The sequence below is a fragment of the Mirounga leonina genome, unplaced genomic scaffold, assembly GCF_011800145.1.
Source record: "Mirounga leonina isolate KUSES-001 unplaced genomic scaffold, KU_Mleo_1.0 Mir_151, whole genome shotgun sequence".
In the NCBI taxonomy this organism is placed as follows: domain Eukaryota; kingdom Metazoa; phylum Chordata; class Mammalia; order Carnivora; family Phocidae; genus Mirounga; species Mirounga leonina.
The window spans coordinates 96655370-96676272 of NW_023270377.1; the positions used below are offsets into that span (position 1 = coordinate 96655370).

Consider the following 20903-nt stretch of genomic DNA (forward strand, 5'->3'; position numbering starts at 1 on the left):
CATTGTACGTATATACCACAATTTTTTTTCCTTGTATCCACTGGTGGAAATTTGGGTTGTTTTTGCATTTTGGCTATTGGGAATAGTGCTGCTATCAACATGTGTGTACATGTATTTTTTGAGTCTTATTATTTTTTTCATGGTTAGGGGTATGTAACTAGGAATGGAATTATAGGATCATATGGTGATTTGCTGTTTAACTTTTTGAGGAACTGCCAAACTATTTTGCACAGCATTGGAACCATCTTACATGCCCAACAGCAATACACACGTGTTCTAGTTTCTCCACATCCTGACAGACACTTGTTACTTTCTATTTTTTTTCAATGATAATCATCCAAGAGATGTGAAGTCGTACCTCATTTGTCTTTAATTTGCATTTCCATAATGGTTAGTGATGTTGAGCATCTTCTCATGTGCTTATTGGCCGTTTGTACATCCTCTTTGAAGAAATATCTATTTAAGTCCTTTGCTAATGTTTTAATTGGATTTTTGGTTTCATTGTTGTTGAGTTGTATAAGTTCTATATTTTGGATATAATCTATTGCCAGATATATGATTTTCACATTTTCTGCTGTTCTGTATGTTGTCTTCACTTTTTGGTAGTGTCCTTTGATGCAAAAAGTTCTTAATTTTGATGGAGTTCAGTTTATTTTGTTGTTGTTGCTCATGCTTTTATGCCATATATATGAATCCACTGATAAGTCCAAGTCGTAAGAACTTACCAGTATGTTTTTTTTAAAGAGAGTTATGGTTTTAGCTTATCCGTTTAGACCATTGATTGATTTTGACTATATTTTGTTACATGCTGTGAGGTAGGGAATCCAACTACAGTTTTTACATAACATAGATTTCTCTTAGCACCATTTATTGAAGAGACTCTTCTATCCTCATTGTATGGTTTTTCACCCTTGTTGATTATCACTGATCACAGATAATATGGATTTGTTTAAGGATGTACAATTTTAATATATTGCTCTATGTGTCTTTCCTTGTGCCAGCATCACACTGTTTTGGTTACTGTGGCTTTGTAATAAGTTTTGAAATGAGAAAGTATGACTGGTCCAACTTTTTTTTAATTGTTTTCCTTTTCAGAGTCCCTTGCAATTCCATATGAATTCCATATGATTGGCTTTTCCATTTTTGCAAAAATAGGCAGTTGTGGTTTTGATAGTAATTGTGTTGAATATGTGGATCACTTTGGGTCAATATTGCCATCTTAGAAATATTAGTCTTCCAAGTGACAAACAAATTTTGTCCTTCCATTTATTTATGTCTTTGATTTTTTTCAGTAATACTTTGTAGTTTTAAAAGTATAAGTCTTTAACTCTTTGGTGAAATTTGTTCCTAAGATTTTTATTCTTTTGGATGTTACAATAAATAGAATTGATTTTTTAATATCCTTTTTTTCTTGGATTACTCAATGCTGGTGTATACAAATACAACTAATTGTAGAATGTTGATTGTGTACCCTTTAACTGTGCTGAATTCATTTATTAGCTCTAGTAGGTTATTAAGGATTCTTTGGTCTTTTAGTGAATATAGTTTTATTTCTTCCTTTCTAAGTTCACTTCCTTTTTTTTCTTTATCTTGCCTAATTATTCTGGCTAGATTCTAGGACAGTGTTGAATAGCAGTGGTGAAAATGAACATCCTTTTCTCATTTCTGATCATAGGGGTAAAGCTTTCAGTCTTTCATCATTGACTATTGCCTTAGCTTTGGGTTTTTCATAGATGACCTATTCATGAAGTTGAGAAAGTTTCCTTCTATTCCTGATTTTTTAAAAAACGTGTTTATAAACAAAGTGTGATGGATTTTGTTAAATGCATTTTATCACTGAGTTGATTATGTGTTTCTCCTTTTTTTTTTTTTTCCTATTATTGTGTTGTTAACATTGGTTAACCTTTGTTGAGCTCCCCTTACATTCCTGGGGTAAATCCCTCTCCTTAATGATGCATAATCCTTTTGATATGCTGACAAATTTGAATTGTTAATTAAAAAAAAATTTTGCCATTCTCTGTTAGTATTGCATTGAGGATTTTTGCCAACTATATTTATAAGGAATATTGATAAATTGTCTTTTCTGTGTTGTCTGTCTAGATTTGGATCAGGAATTAATAATTCAGGTTAGAATGAATCAATAAGTATTCCCTCTTTTCTGGTTTTTGGAAGAGTTCGAGAAGCATTGGTGTTCATTTTTTAAATGTTTTGTAGAATTCACAAGTGAAGCCATCTAATCCTGTATATTTCTTTATTGGAATGTTTTTCATTACTGATTCAATTTATTTTATTTTATTTTATTTACTTGTTATAAATCTATACAGTTTCTATTTCCTATGAAGTCAGTCTGGTAGTTTGTGTGTTTTTAGAAATATGCTCATTTTATCTAGGTCATCTAATTTGTTGGCAAACAATTGTTCATTTTATTCTCTCACAGTCTTTTCCATTTCTGTAAAATTTATAGTAATGCTCCCAGTTGCATATCTGACATTACTTGCAAGTTCTTTTTTTTTTATCTTAGACAAAGGCTTGTCAATTTTGTTCATCTTTTTAAAGAAACAACTTTTGATTTTATTGATTCTCTCCATTGTTTTGCTCTTTTTTTCTTCTTTATCTGCCAGGCTAAGTTACTGATTTCATTTCTTTCTTTTTTAATGGAGATGTTTATAACTATAAATATCCTTTTGAGTAATGTTTTCACTGCATCTCATAAGTTTTGGTATTTTGCATTCTCATTTGCAATTGTTCCAAAGCACTTCCTAATTTGCCTTGTGATTTCTTCCTTGAAACATTTCTTCTTAACAGTGAGTTGTTTAATTTTCTTATAGGTGGATTTCCAGGTTTCTTTCTCTTACTGATTTCTACCATCATTCCATGGCATTCAGAGAAGATACTTTGAATGATTTCAGTATTTTTCAATTTATTGAGACTTATTCTGTGGACTAACATATGTTGTATCTTGGAGAATATTCTATGTACTTGAAAAGAATGTATTCTGCTGTGTTTGGGTGGAGTGTTTTATATATAAAACACACACACGTATATGTCTACACACACACACACACACATGCACACAAAATGTCTCCTTATTAGTAGTGTTCAAGTCCTGTATTTTGTTACTAAGGTTCAGTCTAAATGTAGTATACATCTTGAAAGTGAGCTATTAAAGTCTCCAAATACTTTTGAAGACTTATTTCTTCCTTCCTCCAAATACTTTTGAAGACTTATTTCTTCCTTCATTTCTGTTGATTTTGATTCATAGAATTTGAACACCCTAGTAAATTTTATTTCTTATTGTAGTACATTTTAGCTCCAGAATATATGTGGGTTTAAAAAAAATTCTCTCTCTTTAATGTTTTTCTCTTTTTTATAGTCCTCATGGTTTCCTTTAGCTCTTTGTCCACGGTTTCCTTTAGTTCTGAGTATATTTAAGACAATTTAAATTCTTTGTCTAATAAGTAACTTGTCTGTGCTTCCTCAGGGGCAGTTTCTGTTAATTTCTTCTGTCAGTAGACCATACTGTCTTGATTCTTTCCATACTTTAAATTTTGCACTGAAAACTGTGCATTTTGGATACAATAATGTGGAACACTTGATATTGGATTCTTCCCCCACTTCAGAGCATATTTTTTGTTGTTTGCTGTAGGCTGTAGCTGTTTTTGTTATTGTTGTTTAATTGACTTTTCTGATGTATTTTGAAAAGTCAGTATTTTCTGTCATATATAGTCTTGAAGTTTCTTTTCCTTTAGCTCGTGTTCAGCTAGTGTTTTTACAAAGAATTCCTTGTATGTTAGGAGCCAAACTCCCATTCTTTTCAGATTAGTTCTGTGCTAGAGCACTTACTCACTTCTTAACAAGGTCATTTACAGCTCTGTTTTAGCCTTCACTTCCTGTTTTTATTAAGCCTAGAGTTCAGCCAGAGGTGAAAACTTAAGGTCTTCTCAGGTCTTTTCTGAACATTCAACCTGCTCTGGGCATGCATGTGGTTTTCTGAATTTCACAATATATGTAGGCACTCTGAATGCCTGAATTCTCAAAGAAAAGCTCTCCCAGTTTTTCTTCTCAAGCTTGAGTGCTCTATTTTATGTCTTAACTGTACTTTTCCCCCCCAGATAGCTGTGGCTTATTCATTTGCCTTATAATGTTTTTCAGAATATCCGCTGATTTTCTGTGCTAAGTATTCTGGGTCAGGTATAAAAAAAAATAAAATAAGTGCCTTGTGTCAGTCCTTTCAGTAGCCCCAGACAGGGTAGAGCAAGCAAACGTAATTTGTTTGAGATAAGGTCTACTCTGGTTCCTCCAGAATCCAGAGACCAGGGTGCCATACTCTAAGTGCAGGCTGTTGACTTAAAGATCACCACTGAGCTAGGGAGGGGATTGGAATGATGGCAAATAAAAATGTCACAAAGCTTTCCTACTGTTTTTAAGTTACTTTTTCTTGATTCAGTGTTTGCTAGATTGTTGTAAACCTTTGACTCTTTTCCGGAGTTCTGACAAAGTTTATTCTAACAGTTTTGCTTACTTTTTGATGTTTCTGTGGAGAAACAGCCTCTTGGAGTTGCCTACCCCTCCATGTTCATTGATATCACTCTCATGACAGACTTTGCTGATATAATTTACATGTGCATTGGCCTCTGTCTATGATTAACATGAGTTCTTTATTATATTTGAAACCTTCAAGCATAGGGTTTATATTTTTACCATCTGCACAATTCCCCATGCTTATCATACCATGCATAATAGTTGGTAATATCAATACAAACTTGGTTTCCAGTAAATATTGACCAGTGACAAATTTAACCAGTTATTCACTCTTGCATTAAAAATTCGATAATGTAACAGATGTGTTCTGTGAAAGTTCATGAGGATGGATATAATAACAGGGTATGATCATTAAATCTGATTTAAAAAATGATGTTGCCAAAAAGAAAATCCACATCTATAGAGACCAAGAATACTATTTACTATAAACTTAGCAGTTTGAAATGTAGGTAAACATAAACAATAAAATACACAATGATGTATACACAGTAGGGCTTAGTGTAGGATATTCTAACAGATTATTGAGGACCCCAAAAAATACTTTCTGTGCATTTCAGTTATATTTATCAACATATTCTGGATTAGATATTAAAATATAATTTCTGAGACTTTTTCTAAAATGTTTCTTAATCAGTTAAAATGGCAATGATAAAACTCTACATGTAAATATACATAACATGTAATAAAATAGGTACATTTTTCAGAAGAAAAAACAACATTATTTTATATTTTTTATAAATCTGTTTAATGTCTGGATAAATAGAAGATATCAGGATTCTGATATGTGTTCCTGTGTTAACTCTTTTGCAGTAGGTTGTTTTGGTTGACGATATGAAGGAATCATGGTCTCATAATTATATGTAGTTAGAAATGGAAGATGTGTTCTGATAGCTTTTTCATGTAATTATAGCTGTCCTTCCTTGATCCTTCTTGAAAACTTGGCAAGTGATTGATTCTCAAAAGTTAGTTGCCATGTGGAATCTGAAAATGTCAATAAATTATCAGTACTTTGCTACATTAAAACCCATTGGTCCACCTTTTACTTAAGAAAGATCTCTTACCTATGCCTGATTCTGTAGCATTGTGTTTTGGCCATTTGCAAAGTATTAGTTCACTGCATTATGCCAATTTTCCAATTGTTGGTGGCATTTATTATACAACATAAAAACAAAACAAAACAAAAGCATGGTTAAGATCACTGATGATACTACTTGAAAGTCTCACTAGAAAAATTTGGGGGAGTACCTGTCTGGCTCATTCAGTAGTACTTGTGACTCTTAATCTCAGGGTTGTGAGTTCAAGCCCCACGTTAGGTATAGAGATTACTTAAAATCTTAAAAAAAAAAAAAAAAGTTTTGGAAAGCAGTCAAATTCAAGGGAGAAGTCACTAGTTTTCCAAAATGTACGTGTTTTGCTTAAGAGCTTAAATTGTATAATTTGTAACAGATAGTCACGTGTGTGTGTGTGTGTGTGTGTGCATGCATGTGTGTATTACGTGAGAGGCTCATTTCATTCATTTTGAAGGAAAGTGTTTGCCAACACAGGTATCCTTTGTTTTCTGAAAGTTTGCATTATGCTACTTTGTTTTTGTGAAAGATCTACATGAGTATAATGTAGATTTGTTTGTTTGGTTTTGTTCTTTTGTAAAACTAAATATCCCCTTTGGATTTTTTTTTTTTTAAAGATTTTATTTATTTATTTGAGAGAGAGAGTGAGAGAGAGCATGAGAGGGGAGAGGGTCAGAGGGAGAAGCAGACGCCCACTGAGCGGGGAGCCTGTGGGACCCGATCCTGGGACTCCAGGATCATGACCTGAGCTGAAGGCAGTGGCTTAACCAACTGAGCCACCCAGGCGCCCCTCCCCTTTGGATTTCTTTTGGTTAGCCAAAACAAGTACTGATGTAGACTTTCATAAAAACAGATATGATATAATGTGAGCTCTCAGAAGGCAGGGGATACTTTTGCTTTATGCATTTCAGCTTACAACAGCTTTCATAGGAACACTCTACTTTCAGATACTGAACTAAACCTATACTTAAATCTGAAGTCATTGTTCGTTATTCATTCCTTCTTGTAAATATGGTGTTACATGAAAAAAAAAAAAGTGGTCAGTTCATAACTCAACCAGCTGCCAAGGTGTTTTTCCTTGAGACAACTATCATGTTGGCATACTGTGGAAGTGGTTTTGATTTTGTTTGTGTGTAGTTCAGATTTTAAACAGATTTTACACTGATATCAAAAAGATTTAAGTATTGCTATTTAATACAATTCTCGTATTTTATAACCATATCGCAGAAATTCTTAAGTGAAATTGCATTTTTTCTAATTGAGCACATGTGGACCTTCTAGTGTTGGCTCACACTGAAGTGCTCAGTATTTCATACACTGTTGTTTTTGTACCAATGGTGAAAATTTCAACCCAGTGTAAAAGGAAGATAATGCTGTAGTATTATTGTGAATATAATTTTGAGTGTAGGACCCCTTTACAATAGTTGTTCACAAACTGTGCTCTGCAAACCTGGGCTATAGGGTAATAAAGATAGGAAACAAAAATTTGCCAGTGGTAATGTAATTGAAACAAACAGTGTACCTGAGGGAGGAACATGGCTATAGAAGAGCTCAAAGGCTCAAAGTAGAACCATAGCACTTCAAGGTTAAAAAAAAATAAGAAAAAAGACATCATTCCAGAGTGTGTGTGTGTGTCTGCATCATTGCATAATTTTCTCACAATGTAAAAAGCCTTTGTGCAAGTATATTTCTCATATTTAGCTTTTCTACTCAAATTCAGGAGATGTTAATTTGAAAAAGCTCTCAAAACGAGGTTTGAGAATGATTAGCATTTTGAATAATTGACTAATTTGACTAATTAAACCTATGAGTAAATCCTAAAGCTCTTGATTTATTTATTCAAGAGATGACAAGTTTGAGGTAGAATTTAATAAGTGCTTCAGAACCTGAAAATACATTCTTTCTTTGATGAGCACTTAAGAGTCTCTGCTGAAAACAAGGGGAAGTTGCACAAAATGTAACAGAAACTAGGGGATCTTAGAGATGCAAGCTGCTGCATAGGCCATTGTGTGTGTGTGTGTGTGTGTGTGTATGCATGCCAGTGTGTGTGCATGGTATTTCCAATAAAATTCTATATGAAGCAGTCAAAAATACATTAAAGCAGAGCTGTTCTGATTGTGGAGTTCTGACCACATAACCCCTGTCCTTCCCCCTCTGGTCTTTGTCCTGAGAAAGCTTATAGGAGTTTCTAGAACACAGCTAACAATGGTGTAATTTGGTCCAAACTTTTCTCTCTACAGAGAAGAAACTGACCTAGATAGACTAAGTGATAGTGTTAGTATCATGGGCATATATGATAGTTAAGCATTGAACTAGAACTAGCATATGGCCTCCTACCTCTGATGACTGTTATTTCAGCATTATTGCTTCTTCTTGTTTGAGAATAGAGATGGGAGAATAGGCCCATAACCATGTGTTGGGAACCTTAGAGAAGATGAAAGCATCATAGGAGGCAAGCTTCTTGTAATCCACATTTCATCATTTCATATTCAATGTAAAATTCCTAAAAATTCTCCCCATGTATGGTGAAGAGGGGGCAGGGTGTGGAAGAAGAAGACACATAAATAAATAATATAATACCTTATTTGCCAACTGTCTTGTTCGAGTCTATTCAGTATAGACACAGCTTTGGTCATAGTTTGGTAACTTTTCACATAGCTGGTTTTTAATATGCATTTTTTATAATTAAATTATGGCTTTTGATATGAAAGCCACATGCTAGAGATATACTCAAGAAGGAACAAATGTTCAGTGGAAGATAATCTGATTTAGGGAATGAATTGTATTAGAAGCATATATATTAGTAGACTTTATGAGGTGCCAGGTTAATCTGAATCAAAAGTAGTTCTGGGGGTAGAATTGATGAGGAATTGACTGGCCTCTTTGTTCAAGAAACTTAGCTTTTGCCACAAGATATTAGAGTAAGAAAAGGCAAAAGAAAGTGATACAAAAGTAAATTCCTGACATACTAGAAGGAATAAAGGTAGTTTTCTGGGACTATAAAACAGATGTTATGTGATGCACTAATTCTTTTTGTGCTTCTGCTTGAATGGTTGAATTGATGTTCACAACAATACTAAGTGACAAGCTGCTTGAAGTTTCCTTCACTGAAAAGAATAGTAATTTGTTACTTGTGTGATTCATATTTTTGACCTTATGGATTAAACATAGTCAAATGTCCTTCTTCCAAAAAGAGACTTTTGAGTGAATTTTACATTTTACCTTTTTTTTTTTCCATTAATTATAATAAGAAACTCAATAATGAGTTTCTGGCAGGGTAAATCTGAGAACATACATTTTGAAGCATTTTGGCTTAAGGAAAGAACAGTGAAATACAAGGATATTCCAAAAGAACAACAAAAAAAATTTCTTTGTGGTTCTGAAATTGAAAAATTTAAAGCTGCTTCATATTGACTTATACATTTTAATGTTTTAATCATAATAATGAGAATGACTAACTTTAAGTAAACTGAATATTTTGCCTAATGATTTTTGTATATTTGTTCATTTATTTAAAAAAGAAATAGGGGGGTACCTGGATGGCTCAGTCAGTTAAGCGTCAACTCTTGATTTCAGCTCAGGTCATGATCTCAGAGTCGTGAAAGTGAGCCCTGCGTCCAGCTACACACTCGGGGTGGAGTCTGCTTGAAATTCTCTTTCTTCCTCTACCATCCCCCCACTTATGCTCTCTCTAACTCAATCAATAAAATCTTTATAAAAAGTCCATCTCTCATAGTCCTTATTCTTCACTAATACTGAGTAACATATCTCTAGTTATTTTGCAACTAAATATGAGATACCTCTTTGGTGTGTGTATATATATATGTGAGTGTGTATACATGTGTGAAACTCTGAATACCTATAATAATTAATAGTTGCTGGTAAAAGGCTAAGTATTTGTTAACCAAATAGGACCCTGATTATAGTTATAATTATGAAGAACAGCACAAAAATCTAATAAGATGCACTGTATAATAAAAATCACAAGAGGAGAGGGGAATAGAGGAGTTGGGGGTTGGGTAAGATAGGTAAAGGGGAGTGGGAGAATAGCCTTCCAATTATGGTATGAATGAGTCCTAGGAATAAAAAGCACAACATAAGGAATACAGTCAATGATATTGTAATAGGGATGTAAAGGGACAGATGGTAGCTACACTTGTGGTGAGCATAACATATAATATATAAACTTGCCAGATCACTAAGTTGTACATCTGAAACTTACATAACATTGTCTGTCAACTGTACTCAAAAAAAAAAGAAAAAATTGGAAACAGAGTAATCATTTGTTAAATAGTTACAAGATACAGAATCTTAGCTAAGGCAACATGAATTCAGTGACAGAACTGACATTAAATAATTCATTCCATGTTCTTTTTTTCTGTTCTAGTCTGTCTTTTAAGATCACAGACTGTTACTGGTATTTGTGTGCTTTCTTCCAAAAATCCAATCTTGCTTTTAAATGGCCTTTTGAAATAAGTTGATTGCATAATCTTAGAAGAAAAAAGAAAGTTCTTTAGTATTGAACTGAAGAAAAACTCATTTCTGACTTTCAGTTCTTGGCTTCTCTTTATAGAAACTAATTGTGTTACTTTTTATCTAGTTTACTCTTGACATCAGAGGCTCAGAAATACTTCTTTTAATTTAAATCCTATTTGAAATAATTTCCTGTTAAAACACTAATAAATATCTAATCAGGTAGTTAGAATTTCTCACAAGAAGTACAAAGCCATTTCCCCTTTCTGTTCATGTGATTCTGTCCTTTCTCCTGAAGCCCACTGTACCACCACCTCCATTTCCCACCACAATGTTTAAATCTCTATCTAGTTTTACAGGTTGTTACCAGTTTTCCCTGTTTAGTGTCAGTGCAGGCTACTCTTCTAGCACATTTCCATTTTATTTTTTTATTTTTTTTAAGATTTTATTTTTTTATTTTTTTTATTTATTTGACAGAGAGAGACACAGTGAGAGAGGGAACACAAGCAGGGGGAGTGGGAGAGGGAGAAGCAGGCTTCCCGCTGAGCAGGGAGCCCGATGCGGGGCTCGATCCCAGGACCTGAAATCATGACCTGAGCCGAAGGCAGACACTTAACGACTGAGCCACCCAGGTGCCCCTAGCACATTTCCATTTTAAACATTGGTGAATTTTTAAAATTCATTGAAATAATAACATCCCTCCCACCCCTTCTTATGTAATAATCATCGCTAAATTCTAGACCTATTCAAAATATTTGTTGCTTGTACATTTCCTAACCAGTCAACAGACCATAAAATTTTGTTTTATTATCTAACAGCTGAAGCATTAGTTCCCTTCTTATTTTCTGCCTTTTTCCCCTATCCTTTTCTTTCACTAGGATGCTGAAACACTATACAGCATAGTAAAGGTCAAAATGTATGCCATTCAAGATCAGATACACAATCCCAAATTCTCTTTAATGTTTCTTAATTTATCACCAAGAAAATGAATAAAGGTTTACTAATTCCCAGTTAAAGAATTAGATAATTCATGATGTAAATTTGAAGGATGAAAGTACATATTATTGGAACAGAAAAAAAAATCACAAGATATGTCCTGGTACAACCTACAACTATTTCTTTTTTGTTTTTTTACATTTTTTTTTGTTTATTTTTATTTATTTATTTTATTTTATTTTATTTTTTAGAGAGGGAGAGAAGGGCCCAAACCAAGAGTTGGAGGCTTAAACAACTGAGACACCCAGACACCCCAAATGGGAAAAAGAAAGAAAAAAGAATGAAGTATATAGTACATTTTCTCAATAATGATTGAAACCAAATAAATTAATTCTTAAATCACATATATATCTCTCTCTGATTATTGTTTAAAAGGAAGATTAATTACAATAATTTGAATTATTTTGATGGGTTGATTTTAAAATCAGGGGTGCCTGGGTGACTCACTTGGTTAAGCGGTTGCCTTAGGCTCAGGTCATGATCCCAGGGGTCCCGCGATTGAGTCCAGCATTGGGCTCCTTTCTCAGCGGGGAGTCTGCTTCTCTCTCTGCCTGCTCTGCCCTGCACTCCCCCTGCTTGTACTCTCTCTCTCTCTGATAAATAAATTTTTAAAAATCTTAAAAAAAAAAAGATTTTAAAATCAATTCCAGGTACAATGGAGTTAAAAGAAAAATTCTTCTTTTTAAATATTTTAAATTACTGCAGATCACAGGAAAAGTTCAAAAATATTTAATATCAATATTAAAATATTAACTGATGAGTATGATACAAAATGGAAAAAAAAGGATCATATCATTTCATTCATCAACATGGATCTAAACATTTAAGTAATGATTTTGCATATTAATTTCATAGTATAAAATGATAACAATTCACCTGACCAATTGGGCTTTGTTATAAAGATAGAAGTTGGCTGGAAATAGGAAATTTCATTTACATAATTTTTATATCAATACATTAAAAGAGGAAAAAATATGTTTATATGAAAGAGGCTGGAACTGCATGATGACATTTCAAATAATAATTTCAAATAAAACTTAGGATAATAATTTCAAATAAAACTTAGGGTAATAATTTCAAATAAAAACTTAGGATAAAAAATATTACCTACAAATGATAGAGTTTCCTTACCAAAATTCTAGGAAAAAATATCTTATTCTATGATGAAATATTGAAGATGCTGCCATTGTAGATAAAAAGGACAAGTGTGTCATTACCGCCATTATTATTCAATGTTGTTTTTGACATTTAACATAAGGGAATAATTCACTAAAATGAAATAAATGCTTTTTAACAAATGGTGCTGGAGCAATTGGGCATCCAGTAGAAGAAAATTTAAATGAAATTGAATCTCAAACAGTCCTCAAATCATATACAATAAATAACTCAAAATGCATCAGAGACTTATATGTAAAATATACAATTATGACCCTGTTAGAAACAAAATAGGGAAAAATCTTCAGGGCCACAGAATAGGTGAAGCGTTCTTGATCTTGACAGCAAAAGCATGATTTATTAAAGGAAAAATTGATAAACTGGACCACAATGATTTTGAAAACTTTTTCTCTAGAAAAGTCCCTTTTAAGAGGATGAAAAGACAAGATAGCGACTTGGAAGAAATATTTGAAATTGAAATATCTGACAAATGATTTGTATCTAGAATAACTTTCCAACTCAAAAGTTAAACCAACAAACACGCAAACAAAAGCAATCCAATTAGAAATAGATAAATGGCATGAACAGACATTTCACTGAAGGAAATATACTGTTTACAAATAGATTAAAAGATGTTTATTAGCTGTTAGGGAAATGCAAATTATAACCACAATGGGATATCATTACATTGATATCAGAATAGCTAAATTAAAAAAAAAAACAACACAAAAATTGGGGCAAGAATGCAGAGAAACTAGATCATTTATATATTGCTGTTGAAATTGCAAAATGATACAGCTACTCCAAAAAAACCTATGACATTTACTTACAAAGCTAAACATATGCTTACCATGTGACTCAGCAATTGCACACTTTGGCATTTATCCCAAAGAGAGGACAATTTATGTTCATACAAAGCCTGTTAAAAAAAATGCTCGTAGAATCTTTAGTCATAATAACTCAAAACTACAAAGGACAACCTAGATGTATTTCAACGAATAAAAGGTTCAACAAACCGTGGTATATTCATGCCCTGGAATATTACTCAGCAATCAAAAGGAACAGAGTATTGATAGACTCAACAACTTAGATGGATCTTGAGGGAATGTGCTGAGTGAAAAAAAAGTCCATTTCCAAAGGTTTCATGTTGTATTATCCTTTTTACACAGTATTCTTGAAATAACAAAATTATAGAGATCGAAAATAGATTAGTGTTTCCCAATGGCTGCAGAGGGAGGCTATGGTAATAAAAGTGCTGTTCTATGCTGGTGATAGAGCTATTCTGTATCTTGACTGGTGCTCATCATATATATAAAATTGCATAGAACCAAACATACCCACACACACATACATAAATGAATACATGTAAAATTGAAATCTGAATGACTTTGAGTGTATAAATATCAGTTTCTTTTTGTGATATGTATTATGGAAGATATTGCATGTATTTGAGAGAAACTAGATGAAGTATATAAAGGATTTTCTTTCTGTATTATTTCTTACAACTGCATGTGAATCTGCAAATACCTTAAAATCATATATATCTATAATATATAATATTGAAATAAGAATGAGAGCTGTTCTGTTCATGGTAATAATAAACTATATGTAATTAGGACTAAATCTAATAAGAAAAGTAAAGGGTCTATATGAAAAATAGAAGATGCTATATTATAAATGTACATATAATGTGAATGGTATAAGTAGTTCTGAGTGAAAAGTTTTAATATTATAAAATGGTTCAAGTTTTCCAATTTACTGTGCATATTTATTGCAGTTTTAATAAGATTATCCATTTGGTATGTTGAAATACGAATTTAAAGATCATATAAAGGAAAATATGCTTGAGAATTATTGATAATATAATTGAAATATTATTTGAAAATAGATTATTTGGTATGGTGCACTTGCCTTGTAAGGTATTTCTTATATTAACATCTGTATCTGTATCTGCATTGTAAAAGATGTAATAAAGTATGTGTAAACATCTGTATCATTAAAGATACAGTAGACAAAATATGTAGAATTTACCTAGGTACAAAAAAGAAATCTTTGTAAGAAAAATACACACACACACACATCTAGGTTTATTTTTCTTTTTTTAAGATTTTTAAGATTTTATTTATTTGAGAGAGCGAGCTGGGGAGGAGCAGAGGAAGAGAAAGAGGGAGAAGCTCAGGCAAACTCTGTGCTAAGCTTGAAGCCCAATGCAGGGCTCAGTCTCACAATCCTGAGATTATGACCTGAGCCAAAATCAGGAGTTGGATGCTTACCTGACTGAGCCACCCAGGTGCCCTGGTTTAGACAAATGTATAATGACTTGTATCCACCGTTATAGATCATACAGCGTAGTTTTACTGCTCTAGAAATCCTCTGTGCTCCACCTGTTTTTCCTTCCTCACCCTGTCCCACAACCGCTGGCAAAACACTGATATTTTTAGTTTCTCCATAGTTTGCCTTTTTCAGAGTATTACATAGTTGGAATCATATAGTGTATAGTCTTTTCAAATTGTCTTCTTTTATCTAGTTATAAGCATTTGAGTTTCCTTCATATGTTTTCATAGTTGATGGCTCATTTTTTATCACTACATAATATTCTGTCATCTAGATATATCACAGTTTGTTTATTGATTCACCTCCTGAGGGACATCTTGGTTCCTTCCAAGTTTTGGCAATTATGAATAAAGCTGCTATAAAAGTTCATACCCAGAGTTTTGTGTGGACATAGGTTTTCAACTCATTTGGGTAAATACCACAAAGCACAAATGCTGGAGTGTATATTTAGTTTTGTGAGAAACCACTTAACTGTCTTCCAAAGTGGCTTTAACACTTTGCATTCCCTCCAGCCATGGATGAGAGTTGGTCATTTTATTTATAACTGAGGCCTTCTCTGATGCCTTTTGCAAGATATTCCCTTCCTTTCTTTGTACTTCTACACTACTCTGTATCCTCATTCTGACATTTAGCATAATTTTTCTTGCTTTGCAAGTGTGAATCCCTCAGGACAGATCCTAGATATGTCTCCAGTAACTTATAATACTTCATTTAAAGTTTTGGAAAATTAAAGGTCCAGTATTTGCTGAATGAATAAAGAAAGTTCCAATTTTGATGTGTCAGACTATCAAATGGACCGTTTTGTTTTGAAAATCCATATATGATCACAATGTCCTATGCTAGCCTTGGGATCGTACAATTCTCACTATCACCATTAGTAATATTTTATTCAGTTGTTTCTTAGCAATTATTTTGTTGGTTAAATATGGGTTGATTCATGTGAGAGGAAATTGCATTTGAAGTTATTGATTCTTTACCCCAGCTTTTCAGCTGGAAGAAACAAAGCTCTCACAGCAATAAGTGCTGAACCTTTAAAAAACAATATCTAATGAGGTTAGTATATATCTTTGACATTTTATTTTCAACCAGAGTGAAGGTCACAGCTGAAAGGTAACAAAAATGATTTTATTCAGTAAATAAAAAATGCTACTGAAAAGAAATGAAATATTGCTAACTTTCTATAGCTTCTTGTATCAAAAACATGTTTGTTATGCCTGGTTTTGGTAATTCAACCATATTATCCTTCCATTTCTTAGATTCTTGAACTAAAAAGAGGAGTGTAACTAGTTTTTATGTCAGAGACTTATATAAATGTGTGCTCTTCATTAATATACTGGAATTGTTTGAATTTTTATATTTAACTTCTAAATCTAGTATTTGGTGGTAATTATTTGGTGGAACTTGTTATTCATTCTGTGTATTTGGTGAACTTCCTTCTGAGTTGGAAAGTTTTCTTTATCATTTATATCAGGACCCTCAACTCTCTCATCTTTGGTGTTTACAACAAAAACACAAATTTAGCATTAGGAGAATATGTCAAAGTCATTTTGGAAAGTAATGGGCTAGATTATGGTTAAACCCTGAAAAATGTGTGGGCACAATGCAGAACAGGAACTCTTAACTATTTTTATGTTCCATATCACTACATAACAAGGATTGATCTATTAAATTTGTGCTAGATGAAGACAATTATAATACTTAAAATAATATATTAAAAAGTTTCATGAAACAAAAAGCTTCAAATGCCAAAGACCATACAAAGATAACTACTTTATATTGTCCTCTAGTTCACATATCTTTGTAACAAAATACTCCAAATTTTATAATTCATTAGTTTTCAAAACTAACTTGAGGTAAATGTCTAATCTAAGATTTATTTTATTTTAGATGAACTCACAAATTCATCAGAAACTAGATTGTCTTTAGAAGACCTCTTCAGGAGAGACTTTGTGCTTCATGACCCAGAAGCTCGGTGGATCAATGGTATGTGCACGCATTTGTATGTGCTATATTTATTTTGAGTTCCATGTCATTAAAATTAAAGTAAATAATGGTATTTTAGTATTTTAATGGACATTATGCTTCAATGACTACATATACCAGTATACTACTTAGTCAGAAATTAATAACTTGGCTTTTATGCAAGAAATCCAATTCCTAAGATAGGTCATCAATCAAATTATTCTCCAAGTATTAGACTGACTGTTCTATCTCTGCTGTTCTTCACAATCACTAGTTCTGTGGCTTTAAGCATGTGTTAAATCTTTTTCACTTCTCTGGATAATTCTTGTTGGTGTAGGAGTCTAGATTTGGGGAGCATTTATAGGTAAGTGCTTCAAATTTGGCAATCACATTAGTTTTCTTTTCTCTCTTTGTGGCTTTTCTTTTTAAGCTTAAGTGCTACAAACTAGGAAGAATCTTTGCAAAGTTGAAATACTTGGGTATGGCATGGAAATATACTGCACTTTGTCCTCTTCCAGAAAAAACACTGCCTCAGTTTCCCTTAGGTTATTTCCGATTTTATTATTATCAAAAGCTTTTAAAAAGCATCTAGATTAAAAAAGAAACAACCAAAAAATAAAAACCACTGAATGCTCCATGGACTTTGGTTTGTCTTAATGAAAGGTAATAGGAGAAGTTACTGGATAATCTAATCATAAGAAATGTAAACTTCCTTGTTAAAAAGGACGTCATGTTTCCATTCCTTGACTATTCCAATTTGCCTGACCATACTAATCACTGTTGTTAGATAGTTATTAATCTTTACCCTTCACTTTATTTAGACATAATAACTTTGTTTGCAAGGCATAGAGTAGATTATTTGTATGACAGATAAAAAGAGCTTTGCCTTTTTATCTAATAAAGACCATCTCACATACAGTCCATTCTTTCTTCTCTAATATCCTAATTAAGTACATTTATGCCTGCAAATTAAATGATAATTTGTGGAAGCTATAAAAAGAATGTAACTGAGTTTGTGAGAGCAGAGGCCAAATCATAGTTGTTTACCTAGCACTGATACAGTTCCTGGAGATCAGGCACTCAAGATTTGAATAAATGAATGAATGTATTTAATTGAAGTCCAGTGTTATTTTTAGATAAACTCAAGTTTCAGTTAAAATTGGTTGGAAGATGAGTGTATATCATGGTGATGATATTATAGATACAGAAAACAAGATAGCATTTTATTAATTTCTTTGTAAATTTTTATTTTGAATTGTTCATAAATTTAGGACTTGCCATACTCTTGCCTTGCACTGTAATTACTTTAGATGTACCCTATGTTTAGTTCAGATGAGCACTATGACTAAGGAAGGCTAATAAAGAGGTATATCAATACCAACATTGCATGGATCTCTCACAAATCTTTCCCCTGCTTTTAATTTTAAAATCATCTTTGTATTTGCTAGCATTCCTATTTTCTATTAAAAGAGGTGACATAAAAATTGTGGGGAAAAAATCGGGAGTCATTACATTTGAACTGCTCGGGAGCATTCTGTTTTATTTACCATGATTTTGTCCAAACTATAGAAATTTGTGTAGTCTTTGACTTTGGAAAGCAAAAAAAAAACGGGTTTCATCTCCCTTCTCAGGCGAGCTTTGGGCTATTTAATGAGGCATTTACTCCTCTGTATGACTGATAGTTTGATACTGAAGTACCAAAAGCCTGGACAGATACTTAATGGTGAACTGCTTGCTAAATTAAACCACATTTCAATATCTAGGACACACATTCCACTTTAACCCTTTACAGGATACCAAAGTAATATATTTACAATTAATCCTTTCCATCACTTTTTTCATCATTTCCTTTCCAATCATTGATAAACCTGATCTTGAGAAAATATCCTCAGACAAAGCTGCAGTGTTATTATTACACTCTAAGTAAAACCTAAGATCTAAGATATTTATAAAATAATTTGACATAAAAATAATCTTTTAAACAAGGTTAAACACAATTTAATCTTTCAGACATATGCAGTCTTTACAAATACCACTGAAGAAATTGACTCACCGTCAGTAGATTTTGTGCACTGGGTTGCTTTTCAAGTAGAGGAGTAGATTTGTGCTCATTCATTTCTCTTATCTAACTCAGATCTCCTTTCTGGCGATCACTAGATACTTGGCCTATTTACATATTCCTCACATAGCCAGAAAATACAGTGGGAACTATATGGATAAAATGTGTAACCTTGGCCTCATTATCACAGATTATATCTAAGGGTGAAATGTCATCTTTTTCTTTATGAGATGTCTCAGTAGGTCATCTTAGTATATAAGTGGCTTGAAGGAGTCAAAGCTGAGCTCATTTGGAAGCTTCATTTAATTCTTGGAGGTCGCCTACAAACACTTAATGCATTACTGGTCAAGGAGAAGGAGGGAGTCAATGTGGCCCTGGCAAGTCTAGGATATAATGCAGTAATGTCGTTCATTATGCTGTTTCTCAACTAATATATCTGTGAATGTCATTGCAGCCTTGGATGGGTGCTCATGTTCATGGTTAGCTTAACAACTGCCTTCCCCCAAATCTGCTCATATCCTTGAAATCTCCATTTTTATAACATCTTCCTAGTTATGTCACCTTGAAACCTGGAAATCCATCTTCGGTAACATTATTCATCTCCCCACATAACATTTGATGATCAATCAATCATCAAAGAATATTAATTGAGGGCCTTCTGTGTTAGGTTGTGTGCTAGATGCTTTCTACCAATATTTCATGAATAGCATGTAAAGTTAAAATTATTAACCCCAGAAAACTGAGACTTCAGCGAAAAAAATATTCAAAAACACAGCTGGTAAGAGATGGACCCTGCTTTACCCACTATGTTTAAGTGTAAAACTTACCCTCTTTCTTTGTTCAACTCTGAAATGCTATTCCCAGTCTCTAATACATGTGCCAGCTACTTTAATAATCTCATTGTTGTAGATTTCATTGCTATTAATCCTTTCATCTTTAGTATTGCAAGAATGTCCTCTCCCTAGGTATATCCATGGAATCTTAACTTATGTGGTCACTAAAAGAAAGATATATAAGCATATTTATTGGCATGTTCATGATGGAAAAAGTGAACAAAGAGGTCTTCAAAACAGTGTTTATGGCATGTGATATCACATTATCTGTATTGCATACCAGTGAATATGTCCAGATGGCTGGATTTTGGCCTGCATTGTTTTTTTTTTCTTTAGCCATTACATTTTTTTTTCTAAATTTTTATAAAGGGTATGTTTATGTGATTTGTATAACTAATTAAGAAAAATAGTGTCCTCCCCTTTTTTTAGTCACGTGGGTCTCCAACCAATCCCTCCATCAGTTTCCTATTAAATCCAACTTTATGAGGCCCAGCTGAAAACTGTTAATGCACTTCTCAAAAAAATCAGAGGAACCCTTTTGCCAGCTGAATAAATTTCACTCCTCCCTTTGTAGCAAGCCTCTCAGAATTAAGCTCATACTCTTTCCAATTAGTCGGCTTTACACTGTATTTTAGGCACATTGAACTTCTTGATGTTCTTCGTAAGCTCAGAAGCTTCCTTGATTCTGTGCCTTTGCCCACACACTTTTCTCCCTCTAGAATCCCTTCCCCAGTAGGAAAGCCCAGATTTTATCCTGCTTGAAACCTGATGCCCAGGAGCAAAGCCAGTGACTATACTGCCGGCTGTGAGGAACATTTATCTTACTCTAAACACTAAGGTTGAACTCTCACATACAGAAATTTATACCTCGATTATAATTATAACATACCTACTCTCCTCTAAGACAGTGCTTCTGAAACTACTGTGAAAGATCACTATTTTTAAATTTAATTCATTTCTTTTTACATGTGACCCTTGAACAGCACAGGGTTAGGGGCGCCAACCACCCTGCACAGTTGAAAATTCGTATATAACTTCTGACTTCCCAGAAACTTATCTACTAATAGCCTCCTGTTGACTGGAAGCCTTTCTGATAACCTAAACAGTTGACTGATATATATTTTATGTATTATACCTGTTATATACTGTATTCTTCTAAAATGATTTAGAATTTAAGAACCACAATAAGCAAGCAAAGGGAAAAATTAAGAGAGAGAGAGACACACACAAGACAAGAAATGGACTCTTAACTATAGAGAACAAACTGATGGTTACCAGAGGGGAGGGCATTAAGGGATGGGTTAAACAGGTGATGGGGATTAAGAACTGCACTTATGATGAGTGCAGGGTGATGTATGGAACTGTTGAATTACTATAGTGTATACCTGAAAATAATATTACAGTGTATGGGGCGCCTGGATGGCTCAGTTGGTTGAGCGACTGCCTTCGGCTCAGGTCATGATCCTGGAGTCCCTGGATCGA

At 33.3% G+C, this 20903-nt stretch overlaps 1 protein-coding gene across 1 annotated transcript in view; it reads left to right on the forward strand.

Annotated features, from left to right (window-relative positions):
• The window catches only part of DPP10 (dipeptidyl peptidase like 10), a 513620-nt gene that overhangs the window by 20886 nt on the left and 471831 nt on the right, over window positions 1-20903 (forward strand). The window contains exon 3 of the mRNA XM_035008166.1: window positions 16455-16550. Within this exon, the coding sequence (XP_034864057.1) occupies window positions 16455-16550 (96 nt within the window). The remainder of the gene's footprint in view (window positions 1-16454; window positions 16551-20903) is intronic.